Source organism: Thunnus thynnus, chromosome 4 (genome assembly GCF_963924715.1).
Source record: "Thunnus thynnus chromosome 4, fThuThy2.1, whole genome shotgun sequence".
Classification (NCBI taxonomy): Eukaryota; Metazoa; Chordata; class Actinopteri; order Scombriformes; family Scombridae; genus Thunnus; species Thunnus thynnus.
Window position 1 is genome coordinate 16,239,549 of NC_089520.1, and position 14,851 is coordinate 16,254,399.

The window sequence follows — 14,851 nt, forward strand, 5'->3', positions numbered from 1 at the left end:
CATTAGGTTAGAAATACAACCCACAGTGAAAAACCTAAAGCTGAAAGCTAGTTAGGCTTTACTGACAACACTAATTCAGGGTATAAAATTGAGAGTCATTGCCACGTTGATCTCTACTTCTTACTGTCACCAATAAAGAGATTACAGTCACATTAATTGCTGTGTCCTCTCCTCCAGACTCTTTCAGTTCCTCGGAGTGTCTGATTAGTATTCCCAGTGCATGAAGAGCTGGTGGTGGTCACACTGGGCCAGGGTTTTCTCTCTCTCTTCCTTGTTCTCTCACTCCTCTCTACATCTCTTTTACACTGTATTTTTTTCTCTCTATCTCTTTTCTCATACCTCTCCACTCTCTCTCTCTTTCTTTCTGCCTTCCCTCACATGCCTTGTCCCTCTTACACACATGAAAGAGACAAAAGGAAAAATAACAAGAGTCATGCCCTATCACTGTCACCCTTCCACTGTGCTGAACTGCAATGAAAATTGTTTTTGCCCTTAACCCGCTGGTCATAAATTGCTTTTCTTAGCTCCAGAGCTGTGGTTTTTACTGTATGTTTTTGGAGACCCACATATTTATAAAGTAAAACATAAACAATTCTACAAAACCATAGAAGATCATGAAACACCAAACTTGAAACTCATTTTTAGGTGACTGTCAGCCATTTAGCATTTTGAATGATGTTTACGTGTTCACATTTGGCTCCATTTTGTGTCTATTTTTGAATGCCAGATTTCCTCTGCACTCTGCACGGTTGGCCTGGGGAAGGCTTCAGACAGCCATGTGCTAAATTCTTGATGGACACATGCCACTTCATTTCACCTGCCAGCGATGACTCACCAGGAGATCAAAATGTGTGGGAGGTTTAAACTAGCACAGGGTAAAATGTGGTCGTCAGAGTTTCTGGTAACTTTAGCAGCTCTGTCTATGCTTTTCATTGGATTTGGTTTATGCTCCAGCAACCCCAGCCATCATTACCTAAGATAGTGTCGCACTGGCAAAATTCTTATCCTAAAAGCCTTGTCATTTTAGATGGGAAAATCAATGGTTGTTGTCTGGAGACAAGACGCCAGCTTTTGTCTACCTCTGTATGAAATTAAGGACCACTTGTTAAAAAAGTTGTAAGTGCTTTTTGAGTGGTAAATCTGTCACCATTATTTTTGTAAAGTGCATATTAGTTGACAGGCATAGCAAAGGTAAGTAAGGGGGGCTTAGCGAACCAACAAGCACAAGAAGTACCAGGAACTGAATCTCAGGAGCTGTTGTGGTTGACAGACATACATATAATGTTAAAGGACTGAATTTTAAGGGGCAGCCGTTATTAACTTTAGAAAGCAGTTCTCCAAAAATCATTCACAGACTGGTTTTGATACAACAATATGAGCAGTGTGTCTGTTTACTGGAGATGTGAGTTAACTTAATTATCATTACAGCCAGCCCCAGTTATCTGCTTGTTGCCTTATTGAGTAATGCATTAAAACATGGCGAGTCATCAATCATTTTGTTCAGATTCACTGCTCAATTATGTTAAAGCGCTCACAGATCTCCAGGTTTCTGTCCATGCTCACTGTTTGAAACACAAGTGTGCTCCAAAAAGCACAGATGACGCTCTATTCTAAGATAAGACACATGACCACTCCATAATTTTTGTTTTTTTGGCAAACATTAGTAGTTTAGGCTGCCAGCGAGACTTATGTATCTGCTCCATCACTGCCACGGCATCCTGGAAGCTCAGAATAGCACCTTTTACTGGTGGTTTTGTGGGTTTTTAATCTGCACCATGACCTGAGTTTAATGTCATCCCATCTCTTTCTTCCATGCAAAAGTGTCTGGGGTTATCAAATTACCCTGCTGCCAGACACTGATAAGTGACTCATGCTGGGCTTCTTTGTGATTCTGTTATGAGTCAAGCTGTCCAGGAAGATAATGACACCTGTGTTGTGGTTAAAAAAATGTATCTTTCCAAATGTATCTTTGTTTCTTTATTTCCTCTTCTGTTTCCATACTAGGTCTTTCAAGCCTGATTTTGTCTTGGTGCGCCAACACGCCTTCAGCATGGCCCAGAATGAGGACTTCAGGAACTTAATCATCGGTCTGCAGTATGCAGGCGTCCCCTCTGTCAACTCTCTGGACTCCATCTACAACCTCTGCGACAAACCTTGGGCTGTAAGCAGTTTCAGCAAAACTAGTTCACAACTGCAAAAACCGACACAGTGTTTTATTCACAGCAGATTGCAGAAATGTGGAAAGCTGATTTTAATGATGCCAGAAGCTATAAATTTCATTTTTAATCAAGATCATTTTAAATATTTATTGACAATCTCATGACTTTTGTGGGTCCGAGAAGAGTAGATTACCATGACATTGATTGTTACTATACAAATAATGAGTATACTCATAGTACAGTATTACATGTTATAAATGACTCAACTGTCCAATGTGTTCCAATTGCAGTTGACTCTCTTGCTCTGTTTTTTTCCTTTTATCCTCCACTTTTCCTCCAGTTTTCCCAGCTGGTCAGTAATCAGAAGAAACTGGGTTCAGACAAGTTCCCTCTCATTGATCAGACGTTCTACCCCAACTATAGAGACATGGTGAGAGTTTGTTCTTATTATTACCCAATGTATGTTTTCAGTAACCCTGCAACAAACTTGTTGATAGATAAAATTGACAAAATTGACAACATTTCTCGACTTATGTTCTCAAGATTTTTCTGTATATTTAGTAGTTTAACTACTTGTCTCAGGGTAGTGAAATGTGCTGTAAAAGCAGGAGACAATTGACTTCCATTAAGATTTCTGTTGGATGTCATTGGCAAAATAAAAAAACATATTTAATTTAAATAATTTTCCAAAATGCAATTCACTATATTTTTTATATATTAATTGTGATTGTCTTAAATACTCTAAGGTAAGTATAATTTTTTGTAAGATATATTTTCTAACCTTTTGGTAACTTCAGCAGAATAGAAGTAAAAAAAAAAAGAGTCTGTGACACAATATACCATTGAGACATTTTATATACAATCTTTTTTGGTACATGGAAATAGAAAACTCTATTTAGACAGAAACAGAGACATAAATACACACCCAAACAATTCTTTCAGTAAAAAACAAACATGAAATTGTTTGATAATACTTCACTAAAGCCATACAGTTATGATGCATTATAATCATATTGGTTATGTCAATTATTAACACATTTCAAAATATATCATACAAATTACTGCATTGTGCAGGTTGAATGAAACTGTTTTATTGTTGAATGAGACTCTTAATATAATCTTTAAATAGTGGCGCATCCTGCATTTTAGTCTGTATGACTTCAGTGAAGTAATCCAGTAACAAGACAGGGGTCAATTCACATTTGGGCCTTTCAATTCATGTTGAGTCATTATATTAAATAATGCCTATAAAAACAACACTTTAATCACTAATTATAGCTCAGTCATGAATATCAGTTATTTCTTTCTTGTGCCAAATATTTTACTATCTTTTCTTGTATTTTAACATCGTGGAGAATCCACTTCCTGCATTTAAGGAGTTAAAAAAAAGTGAATTGAACCTTGTCCTGTTACATATGTCCTCTAAGGAGGAGGTGGCTTTGCGTCTACAGGTGGCAGTGCTGTTGTTAAAGCGCTGGATTAGATTTTTGGCACAGGAAATAGTACAGAGTTCAACCGAGGAAACTAAAACACACTAAAACCACAAGAACCTCTATGCTAAGACAAGATCCGGTTAGCCTGTAAAATGTTAATTCTCAATGAAGTACAATATTTACAATCTCAAGAATTATTGTCATACTGTATATAATTCCTGTGTCAGATTTTGTCAAAATATATTTAATCCGGGAATGTCTGGTTGCTTTGCTCTATATTTACTGTATATACAGTGCATTTTCATTTGCATGGGGCAGTTATTTGAGAATATATAAAGGTAAATAGTTCACCAGTATGTGTAGGGGAAAGGTAGCAGTGCTGCTGCAGTGTGTCTGCAAATGTTAAGTGCACAGAAGATTGGTTTAAAGTATGTAAAGCACACTTTGCAATGCAAGGTTGTGGCATTACATGGGGGGAAATTTTGGCAGGTTTTCTGTACTTTTCATTTACCTGCCTTTATTAGAATGCTTATTTATCTGCAGTAAATGCATAACCTATGTTACTGCTGTAATTTATGCCAAGGTTATGCATTTACTGCCAGGCCCCTCAGAAGGGAATGCAGAAAGTGGATGGTCTGCTGCTGTTCTTATTCTGTGGAAAACAGCAAGTGAAGTGGAATGTGTGAGAGCGAGAAAATGACTCAGAGGAATGTTGAAAGCCCCTGCAGTTTATGAAAAATGTTTCTAGCATCGCTCTAGCAACCACCTGAGCCCTGCTAAAACAGAAGCTCAGTGTCGGGTTATGCTCCCTAACATATAAAATCAGCCAATTTTTCAGTGAAATCAGTCGCTATGTAACACATTAACATCGGCAGCCAAATTGGAGCTACATACTGTAAGCCAAAGCAGGAAATGTTTCTGACTTGAGGCATTGCAGGAGTCAAATGGAGTGACATGAATTTCAGGATTACAGGTCAAGGGTCAGTCATGTCCAGGAAGTCTTTCTCAGGAGGGGGCCCACCCCGGTACCAGCTACAGGTTGTGTCAGAGCGGCGGATGCAGGCGTACTGCCGAGCCTGCTCCCCATTTAGGCTGTTATCCAGCAGCCAGTCAGTCCACAAGCACTCGTTTTCTCCTGTAGACGCACACGGCACCGTGTAACAGGTGTTGATCTGAGGAGAGAAGAGTATTTGTTCACTCATCTTGTTAGTTCCTGAAATTAGCCTCCTCTGTACTGTGAAGTTTTGTGAGGTGAAAGTTGGAAGAAAACTGGAAGATGATATGAACAGAGTGCCTTTATAGACGCATGATGCCATCAACAAGTGTTGATCAGGAAGAAAAAAATCACAAGACACATGAAAATATTTTGTTCTCAAGTGGAAAGGAAGTTTAAGACAGAGTGAAAAGTGAGAGGTGACTGTTTCTGAAGCTCAGTACAACAGATAGCTGATTGAGACAAAGATGAATATATATTAACGAAGAAAGAAAAATCTTGACTCACTCTGCACTCACAGCCCATCTGGTATCTGTAGTTGAGATTCTTCTTTTGTGAGAGCGATAAGTTGTCCCAGGACTCCACCAGGTCACACTGGCCAATAGAAATCCTCCCATCACTCCACATACTTCCTGTTTAGTAACATCACAACACCGGCATTGAAAATTTAATCTTGCATTCAGCATATAAACTTATGTCACCCTGTTTACAGTCTTTGTAATAATATGAATGTAAATGTTGTAAAAACTAACAAAAACTTTAATAGTAAACACTAGATCACAGCTCCATCCTATTAAGATGAACAGCTAAAACAATTTAGTTTGAATCTCACTATGATTGCTATAAATATGTCCAATATTTTTGGTTACAACACATCTGCTTGTTAACAGAAAAGCCATTTGGGGCAACACAATCCCACCACTGCCACTTTTGGCTTTACTGCAGTAGCAAGTAGACTGCCTTTTTCCTACTAAAAGTACCAAATAAAAAGCAAATATTGCCTACTGTACCTGAGAGCAGATACCCTGCTTTATTGTTGGAGTCCAGTTTGACTCCACACAGCGAGGAGAAGACTGGAGTGTACACATACTGGATATCCTTGGCCTTGTCGAAACCTTTGAACATCTGAACACAGAGACGTTCAGGGTGAACAGAGTAGAAAGGTTCAAGTTTTAAGGAAAGGAGAGGTACAAATTTAGGAATTTACATTTTTGCAGAGCAAAGAGGATTTATTAAGGGACTAAAGCACATTTTAAATGTACTATACGTGATTAGTTGCCAACTATTAAATTTATCGCCAACTATTTTGACAATCAATTAATCATTTTGACTCATTTTCTAAGAAAATTTCCAAATTAACTGATTCCAGCCTCTCAGATGTGAATATTTTCCTCTATGATAATAAACTTAATGTCTTTGGGTTGTGGACTGTTGGTCAGGACAAAACAAGACATTTGAGGACGTCACCTTGGGCTTTGTGAAACAGTTACCAACATTTTTCACCATTTTCTGACATTTTATAGACTAAACAACTAATCGATTAATCGAGAAAATAATAGACAGATTAATCAATAATGAAAATAATCGTTAGTTGCAGCCCTACATGAAATACAGCGTGTGTAGCAGCAGCAAAAACTGGTTGTAATTGTGAAATGTGGATTTGATCTCTGAACTGCTTGTTGTTGCAGCCAGACTTCTTACACACATAAACAATACAGCTATACACAGCAACATGAACAGTAAAAATGATGCAAGTCCATACCAGCAGCTGTCCAGAGATCTTACCTTGATCATTTTGATTTCATATTGGATCATCTTCATGTAAGGTGAGGAGCTGTTGCTAGGCGACACAATCTTCTCTCCAGAGATCTTTGCCCTTATCACTGTCAGGGGGGGAAAAAAGGAAAGAAAGGAGGATTTAGTTTGATTGAAATGCCAAATAAATGCAAGACACAAGTTGGAGTGTGATTTACATAGTAGAGATAATGGAAAACACTTTTTCACCCTATTATGCATGTTTATGGTCAATTGGTTAGAAGTTTTTTCTCCTCTTGTTTTTTAAACTGTTATCAGAAAAGATAGACAGATATAAAGATAAATAGATCTTCCTGACCACCCACCACCCACCAAACACTCCCTCCTTTCCATCGTTTCTTCTGTCATTCGTCTTTCTCCCCACATAGACAGTGTAGCAGTCCCTCTCAGTAGTGATACAGGATGTGTCCCTACTCTCCTCTGGGAGGGAAATCAAAACTCACATGGAATAACAAGTAGCTCTCTGCTTGCACACCCCCATTAGCCGACTCCACACACACAATTATGTATACAGTGTATACTCTACGAAACACACATGGCATGCGTACTTACTCGAGCCAAACCATGTCTGGCACAGAAATTACTCCATGTTATTTTATAAATCAAGTAGAGAGGTACAGCAGCAGGATAATTGGTCTGTGGTTCTCAACAGGAAGGTAAAAGTGAAGACCTGTAATTTTACAGCCTCTGATTTAGAGATAAAATATTAATTATAATCAAAATATCATTTATATTGTATGTTTTACCGAGCCAAGCTACAGCATGTCCACACTCATCATCAAAACATATTATTACAGGCTTCCACCAACTCTTGAAATCTGCCCTTTTATACATCTGCACTACTCATAATGTCATTTCCTTAACACTAATAACACTCCTGTAGTTCAATCAGTCAAACATCATTAAGTTTGTTATTATAGCTTTCTCTCTGACAGACTAGCTCAAAAATACCTACAGAGTGGCTCTGAACATGTCAGACAGCTGCATTAATTATGCAACCACCTGAAAAGTAGTGTAGAACAATATACTTACAACAATGTGTCAAACAAGGCCACATTTGACCATTTGCTAAACTCCTCTCCCAAATAAGTGTCCAATCATAGCTTAGCAACCATAACTAGCTACTGCAGACCCGTCAAGCTTTAAGTGGTGTACATTGCACTGTAAGAAGAGGGATACTCTGTAAACAAAGAGTTTGGAAAGTGTTTTTCCCCCCATTTGCCTTTAAAAATCAAAAATAGAAGAGCAAAAGTGTATTAAATGGATTAAATAGTGTGTTTGCTCTAACATAAACTGTAGTCATTAGCATGTCTGGCTAACTAGCTTTCTACCAACAGAAGTTAACCCAGCGTTACTTCCAAGGCTAGGGACATTTTGTACTACATTATTTTGTGGGGTTACAGCTTTAAAAGTCTCCATTCACAACCAGTGCATCCACAGTGTAGTATTTCCCCACAATAGTCAGATTTCCATCTGAATATCGTGCATATTTTGGCCGAAATTTCAGAAAACTGATAAAAGACACTGTGAATTAATGTACATTTCCATCCACTACTGTTTTGTGAATATTAATAGTAGTGCATCGAAGTAAACAGTTGGTGGCACTGATTCTCCTATCGAGTGCACTAAACCACAAAAAGAAGAAGATGGCACAGTTAATAGATAAATGATGACATTATTAATAAAGCAGCAGTCAAAGCTGAAGCAATGGAAGTGATACAAAGTGATACAACAGCCCTGTATCAGTTATACATACACGTATTGAATGCTGCCCAGGGACAAAGAAGAGCTTAGGTACATTTAAATCACATGCATGTGTATGTCATAATTTATTCACTGAATTTGTTTCCATTGCACTGTTGTCGCATTTTGCTTTTATCAATACATCAACTTTTCCACCTAATCCAAAATTTTTAATGCAATATTTCGACTTTTTTCTAAGCAGCCAAACAAGGTTATGTTAGAACGATCAGTCTTATCTTGCATTTTTCCTTGTCATACTTAGTAGTATAGTACCAGGACTAACTATCTCCACACTGCAATTCTGTTCCATTACTTCCATGTCTTCTTCATGTAACATCACCAGTTAAGGACGCTAACTTGTTGCCTGGGACACATAGCATTAGCTTTAGCTTCAGTCTTTTATTAGCACAATATCATGTATGTATCCAACAAGTGCACATTTAAGACGCCATTTCTCGTTTTAAAATAAATGATAAAATCTGTAACAACTGTCATTTCAGTCGACAAAATTAATGTTTGCTGGCTAGAAATTAGAAGCCAATGTTTGTCTACTTGTGTCTGAAATCAAGGACCCATTATTCTAAAAATTACCAATAATTTCAAGTGGTAAATCAGGGCTTAGCAATCAGGCAATCAGTTCCTTGAAAATTACTTTTCACCAATTGATTGATTTTATAATAATGTTTTTTTTTATGCTGTTGATGCATAATCAGCAACATAAATTCAAGATACTAGAATGTCTTTATTATTTGACATAGTGAGCAGACAGTTTTCTTTTGCAATTGCCTGTGATTCCCATTAACACTGCAACATAATTGTCATTCCTTTTCTTCCACACTGCTCTCTCTAGACGAGAGAAAACGGTCCCCTGTAGCTGCACCAGAGTGAGATGGAGGCAGAGAGACAGACAAACAGGGAGGCAGAGGGAGTGAGTGACCTTGGTAAAGCCATGAAAGAAAGAGAGAGAAGCTACAGTATAAGAGAGGGGGAGAAAGTGTGACCCTGCACCCCTCCTAATCCTCACCCTCTCACACAGCTAAGCAAACCTCCCCCTTGTTTTTGCCTCTCGCTCATCACATAACTACACCACGGTTTTGTGTGCTGGTAAGGGGAGGAGGAGCTCAGCGTGTACTGTGAAATTGCTTCAGGAGAAGATTTTTTTTTGACAAACACACAAGAACATTGAAAGGCAGGCAGACAAACAAACGTACAGACCGACAGTTAATGCGAACTTGTGCAAGGTGTTTTACAGTTCAGTCAGAGTGCTCCTTTGAAACAAATTGCATTGCCCATGGCGAGGCAGCTGGTCCAGGGACGTTCACTTTACAGAAAATGTCAGAGAGCACAGTCCTAGACGCTTATTCGGTATAACTTTGATATATTTCATTCTTTTACTGCATAATTCATCGCCAGAGGCCCAAACAGAGAATGGTAATACATCTGAAAACATTAGACCTGCATCCATTAGTAAATTAATACAGTGCTGTTGCAGCTGGTATTATACAAAAGTGAAGTGGGATGAAAAAAACAACAGCAAAGGGAAAGTGACCTAATACATCTGAGAAAATACAAGAGTAAATATAATTAGTAAGCACACCTGCCTAAAAACTCACCTACACACGTGTAGCTGTGGCCTGAAAAATACACACAAAGAATTAAAGCTTTAATTGAGTATTTCTATTTTGTGCAACTTTATACTTCTGCAAGTCCACCTCTACTCCACTTTCCTCAACCTTCTAAAGGGATTTTTTTTCACTCCACTGCATCTATTTGACAGCTACAGTTTGTAGTTAGTTTGCAGATTGATTTTAGTGCATGTCTCTGGGGATGGCAATGTCACTCTGTTGGTCAGTCCACCACCTTGGCCTGAAATATCGTAATAACAATTGATGGATCGCTATAAAATGTTGTAAAGACCAGATCATTGGCCTCAGAGGATGGGGCCCATGAAAGCCTAATGACTTTTGTGATCCCCTGACTTTTCCTCTAACACCACCTTGATGTTGAAATCTGTGGTTTTGTGTATCTCCAAATATCTCAACAAAATCATAAAATTTGACTCATTCTCATACTCCTCATCATGAATTGTAATAACTCTTAATAACTCCCTTACTTTTGTTTATGATACCTACCAATATACCTGCAAGACTAATGATGTTCCAATCAGCCTCAGCTGCACTTTATGTTTCATAATAATTATCAAATGTTAGCATGCTAACATGCAAAACTAAGATGGTTAACACCTGAGCCACTTGGTTTTTTGTACATATTACTACAAACATATACAAAATTCAGATCATATGATTCATTGTTAAACATTTCACTGTCTAAGATATGAGAAAGTACTACTGTAGTATAGTAGTTTCATGTAGTACCACTTAAACCAGCTGCAGCATTAAAATGCTCCATAAAGGTCAATGCATCCATAATTTGAACATAATGAGTACACAGTGAGTACTTTAACTTTTGATCCTAAAGTAAAAGTGCTACCAGTACTTGTGTTCTTAAAAGTATGCTTCTTAATGATATTCAGAATTGTGTATAATATTGAACACTAAAACATGAGTACACCCACCTCCTCATCTATCATTTCATCATTTAAAAGCGCTGTTATTACCACTGCACAGAAATACACTTTACCAATAATGGCTATCAAATTGTTGCCTTTTTTGTTCAGTTCAGCTCTTTGATCTGCACTTCCTTTGGCAAGAAGAACCATATCTTAAAGTAGATGAGGTGCTTTGGCAAATTAGTTGCCCCACTTAAATCTTCTCTTCTGAGCAGAGTAATGGGTCTATGTGGCCTATTAATGGAAAGTAATACCATAACAGTGCTGTGTGTAAGGATCAAAGAGTTGGCAGCCTGTGCTTTGGCTATATATCAGTGCAACATGGAAGAGGAAAGAAGTTGCTACAGCCAATAAGCCGAGAATAGTACAGTCATTTTTCATTACAGTAGATTAGTGGATTAATAATTTATTGAGAAAACGTCTTTTTATACCAGATAAAACTGACAAATCTGACTTGGATCACCTTCTGGACAAAGTAGTTTCTGGGCAATTATAGTACGTTTGATGACTTTTTTTGCAGAGATTACTTGTAATTACTGAACTGCAAAACTCGTTTTATTCCAACTTTGTTGTCTCTCTTTAAAAAAATGATTCTTTTGGCCCAGATTCTCTGAAATGTTTACCCCCTACCTAGACATCTTTGAACTGTGCAGGCAAGGTTACCCGCTCAATTTAGTTGCTGCAGCTGTGGTATGAACAGGAATAAGGATAGACACGCCTGCAGAATGAAAGTGGCGGTGTATCTGCCTCACAGCTACATATCCAAAGAGAAATATTGCAAACTTGTACCATGAGAACTGATGTAGTAACTAACTTCCCCCCTCCCAGATGAATCGGCACCCTTGTCATGCTCACAAAGCTGGACTGTCAGCGGGCTTTCACACTGATATTGTTAGTATGCAGAACATTAGACCAAGCCTATAGACATGGAAATGAAGTAGGGAGAGAGAGGGGAATGAAAGAGAGAGAGATGGAGTAGGCTGTGTTGGCATGGCTTGGCCTCTGTCCAACACACACACACACACAAGCTCACACACACAAACATGGCCAGGGAATCGTCCAAGGTTTGTGCGGATGGTATATTACTCAGATGTACAGCTTTATTCAAAGGGCTCATCAACGTGAACAACACTGTCAGGTCATCCGAAGGCCACAACCAGCCGATGCTTAGAAAACAACCAAGACAGTGTAACCACAGAAGATAGACGCACTTAAGTGAAGGATTTTCCTCATTTGTAATTCATAGGTCTAAAAAGTTGGAAACCCAAAATGGACCACTGACTCTTCTACCCAAATCTGAGATGAACATGAACATTTAAAACTCAAACACAGACCTGAGCCCCAAACAGACTCAAAGGAAAAAAGCCTGTGGTCAATTGGAACCGATTTTGTTTGGGTCCAGTGGACGCAAGTTGGGAAAAAGTGGTTCAACATGCAGCCTTTCATTTAATGTCTACTTGTTTCAAAGCCACATATTTAAAATTATGAGCACTGGCTACATGATAAACATGAGTATAAAATGCAGCTGTTTTCAATGCTTTTGTGCACACCAACCAAAAAATCTATGATCATAAAATTGGACTCAATGCCAAACCAATTACTACAAAGTCTAGACTGACACCTGGTTCAGGCCTGTCCTGGTCTAACTTTGCAATGGCAGGTCTGTCTGAAGACCTCAAATTGTTCAGTCACAGAAAACAGGATAATCATACTTACAGGACTGCCATCTCAATCATGGATGACACATTTCATATGTCCTAAAAACACTGCCCCAGATACTCTCATTGTGTTCTCATAACCCAGTTCTAATTTGAGGGTATGGAGGCTTTGAAAACAGGTCTCAGCTTCCATTTCATAACTACTATTATCTGAAATACATTTTCAGAGTTTTGAAGGAGGTGATTCTCTCTAAACCCAAACGGAGATATAGACCAATTAGAAAACACAACTAAAAAAAAAAAAGCAATTTCCTCTTCTACTTTCTCTTTCCTTGTCTCTCTCCCCTCTGCTGGAGTGTAACCTTTGACAGAAGCACATACTCCAGCTTTCCACAGTCTGGAGCCAAGTACTCAGAGTCAGAGCAGAGTGTTGGTTTTGGCCTGTGCTTAGACAAGAAAGAACTGGATGATGGGGGGCGTCAGACAGAGAGACAGGCAGACAACCCGACAGACAGACAGACAGACAGACAGACAGACAGATAGAAAGTAGACCGAACGATTCAGCGCTGACTGTTTTTTTAGGGTTTGTTTTTTTGTAATTGACCACAAGAATACTGTGTAACTATATTATGTGTGTATGTATTCCTATGAATATAAATTATCAATAAAAAACTGAATGTTTTATCAGATTTTAACTCTACAAATTAATAATCAATCAACTAACAGACTACATATAGAAATGCTGTCCACAGCTTTTCTATATCGAGCTTTAATAACTTGGACAGTCTACTTTCTCTGCATTAAACTGCCAATTTCTATGGATATAATTGGAAAAAGCCACAATAATAAATCAAAGTCATGTCAATTAACTACCATGTAAAGCTTAGCCTTGGAGCTCTATTGATTAGTGCTTGTCACAGTAGGTTTAGTAGTGTGGATTGGATTTCTCCCTTGCTGAAAAAAGAAATCTAATTAAGTTGATCAATAAGCCAAATCATCAATCAATTACTTAAGAAGGTGGCCCGTTCTTTCCTTTTTGTGTTATTACATTCACACTCTTCAGAGCTTTTCTTCAGAAGTTTTCTACTATTATTAAATGCAGCAGTTTTTTATATTCTTTATCTGAGTGAACAGAAACTAAACTGGCCTTACAGCAGTTAATAACTTACCGATCTCAGCACTGCAGAAGAGCTGTTGTGGGTGTGCTGGGTTGCAGCTACATCCCTCCACACGTTCCTCCATGCCTGCACCAAGCAAAAGGAGCACCCAGAGCCCCAGACACACACTCCTTTCCTGGGACATGGCCATGATGACTCTGGCTGCCACTGACTGCTCCACTGCTCAATGAACGCTCGGCAGCCTCTTCTGATCCTGTTAAGTTTCCCCGGGAAGCAAATCAGGCCAGCAAAGGAAGGCAGATAAGACTGTAGAGTTGAAGTAGTAAGATGAGCTCTGCTGAGCTGAAAGGCAGCTGTGGATAGAAATGTTTTCATAAGTTTAAAGTACACCACTGAATTCAAGCTGGAGCAAAGAACTTGAATGAGTCGGAGGGTAGGCGGCTGCTGCCACTGCTCTCTCTCTCTCCTTTCTCTCTCTCTCTCCTTTCTCTCTCTCTCTCTCTCTCTCTCTCTCTCTCTCTCTCTCTCTCCCTCTCTCACTCTCTGTAGACAACACACAGAGAAACTTACAATAGTTGGATCCCCTCACACTCTGGTCTTGAATGCTGAGAGGGTCGCACACAGGGAGCCTCTTATGTACTCAACAACTTAGGGACAGCCTCCTCAAACACAGAAAAAAAAACTACCATCCTTTGCCTCTTCTTCTACCCTCTTTTGATGTCCTCCCTTTCCTTTCCATAGGCGGCCGTAGGTGTATTCATGATTGTTGTTAAAAATATGACTGATCGTTTGCGCTAAAAAGTTTTGTGCAGTTTTTCTTTGTAAAGGTCAAGATTCATTTTGTAGTGTTTTTCAGATCGAGCTTGTGTGATCATCAGTCTAGCATCTGAGTCATAAATACAAATGGTGATAATAAAAGTTACTGGGACAGTTGTAGAGTTTAAGTATTGTATTGGTGGGAGATGTTGCAGTTGCATGTCAAGATATGTCAGTGCATCTGAAAAGAAACAACAGTAAACACTGAAATAAAACTTGACAAACAGAAAGAGAATTGAATGAAAAAATGCAGTTCTAAGATCTTGTTTATTTTGTGTTTTCATGTTAAAAACTACAAAAAACAACAACAAAAAACCAAAAAAAAAAAACCCCTGGCATTGACCTTAAACATTCAGTAATATTATCTCAATAGATATCCTTGATATGTGTGCTTCCATCAATTTCCTTGTTTGAATTTCATATTTGTTTAAATAGACTGGAGTAAATGTCTTTTGTAATTTGGTATCACAGTCTTTAAATATTATTTTTGATAAAAACAAGTAAAAATGTTGATAATCAGGTCTGATCATTCTAACTTTTTCTTTT

The 14,851-nt window shown here is 38.4% G+C and overlaps 2 protein-coding genes across 3 annotated transcripts in view; one reads left to right on the plus strand and one right to left on the minus strand.

Moving 5' to 3' along the window:
- syn2b (synapsin IIb) overlaps positions 1-14,851 on the plus strand; it is an 86,792-nt gene that overhangs the window by 57,610 nt on the left and 14,331 nt on the right. Inside the window, exons 4-5 of the mRNA XM_067586929.1 lie at positions 2,005-2,161; positions 2,500-2,589. Coding sequence (XP_067443030.1) covers positions 2,005-2,161; positions 2,500-2,589 — 247 coding nt within the window. The remainder of the gene's footprint in view (positions 1-2,004; positions 2,162-2,499; positions 2,590-14,851) is intronic.
- LOC137181321 (metalloproteinase inhibitor 4-like) lies at positions 3,034-14,158 on the minus strand. 2 transcript variants are annotated; one of them, XM_067586928.1, is made up of 6 exons: positions 14,060-14,158; positions 13,541-13,842; positions 6,372-6,469; positions 5,597-5,711; positions 5,094-5,218; positions 3,034-4,764 (listed from the first exon to the last, which is right to left on the minus strand). In XM_067586928.1, the coding sequence occupies exons 2-6, from the start codon at positions 13,677-13,679 to the stop codon at positions 4,567-4,569; spliced, it is 675 nt and encodes a 224-aa protein (XP_067443029.1). In that variant the 5' UTR covers positions 13,680-13,842; positions 14,060-14,158; the 3' UTR covers positions 3,034-4,566. The 2 variants fall into 2 exon arrangements, with proteins under 2 accessions (XP_067443029.1, XP_067443028.1); XM_067586927.1 differs by lacking the exon at positions 14,060-14,158 and having other exon boundaries at positions 13,541-13,956.

What these genes read in the sequence shown, in the direction of transcription:
- LOC137181321 (XM_067586928.1), bottom strand. Translation starts at nt 13,679, where the DNA reads ATGGCCATGTCCCAGGAAAGGAGTGTGTGTCTGGGGCTCTGGGTGCTC. An exon ending in AGCAGGGTATCTGCTCTCAG is followed by an intron (nt 5,219 to 5,596) that starts GTACAGTAGGCA and finishes GTTACTAAACAG; the next exon opens with GAAGTATGTGGAGTGATGGG. An exon ending in AGATGGGCTGTGAGTGCAGA is followed by an intron (nt 4,765 to 5,093) that starts GTGAGTCAAGAT and finishes TTCTCTCCTCAG; the next exon opens with ATCAACACCTGTTACACGGT.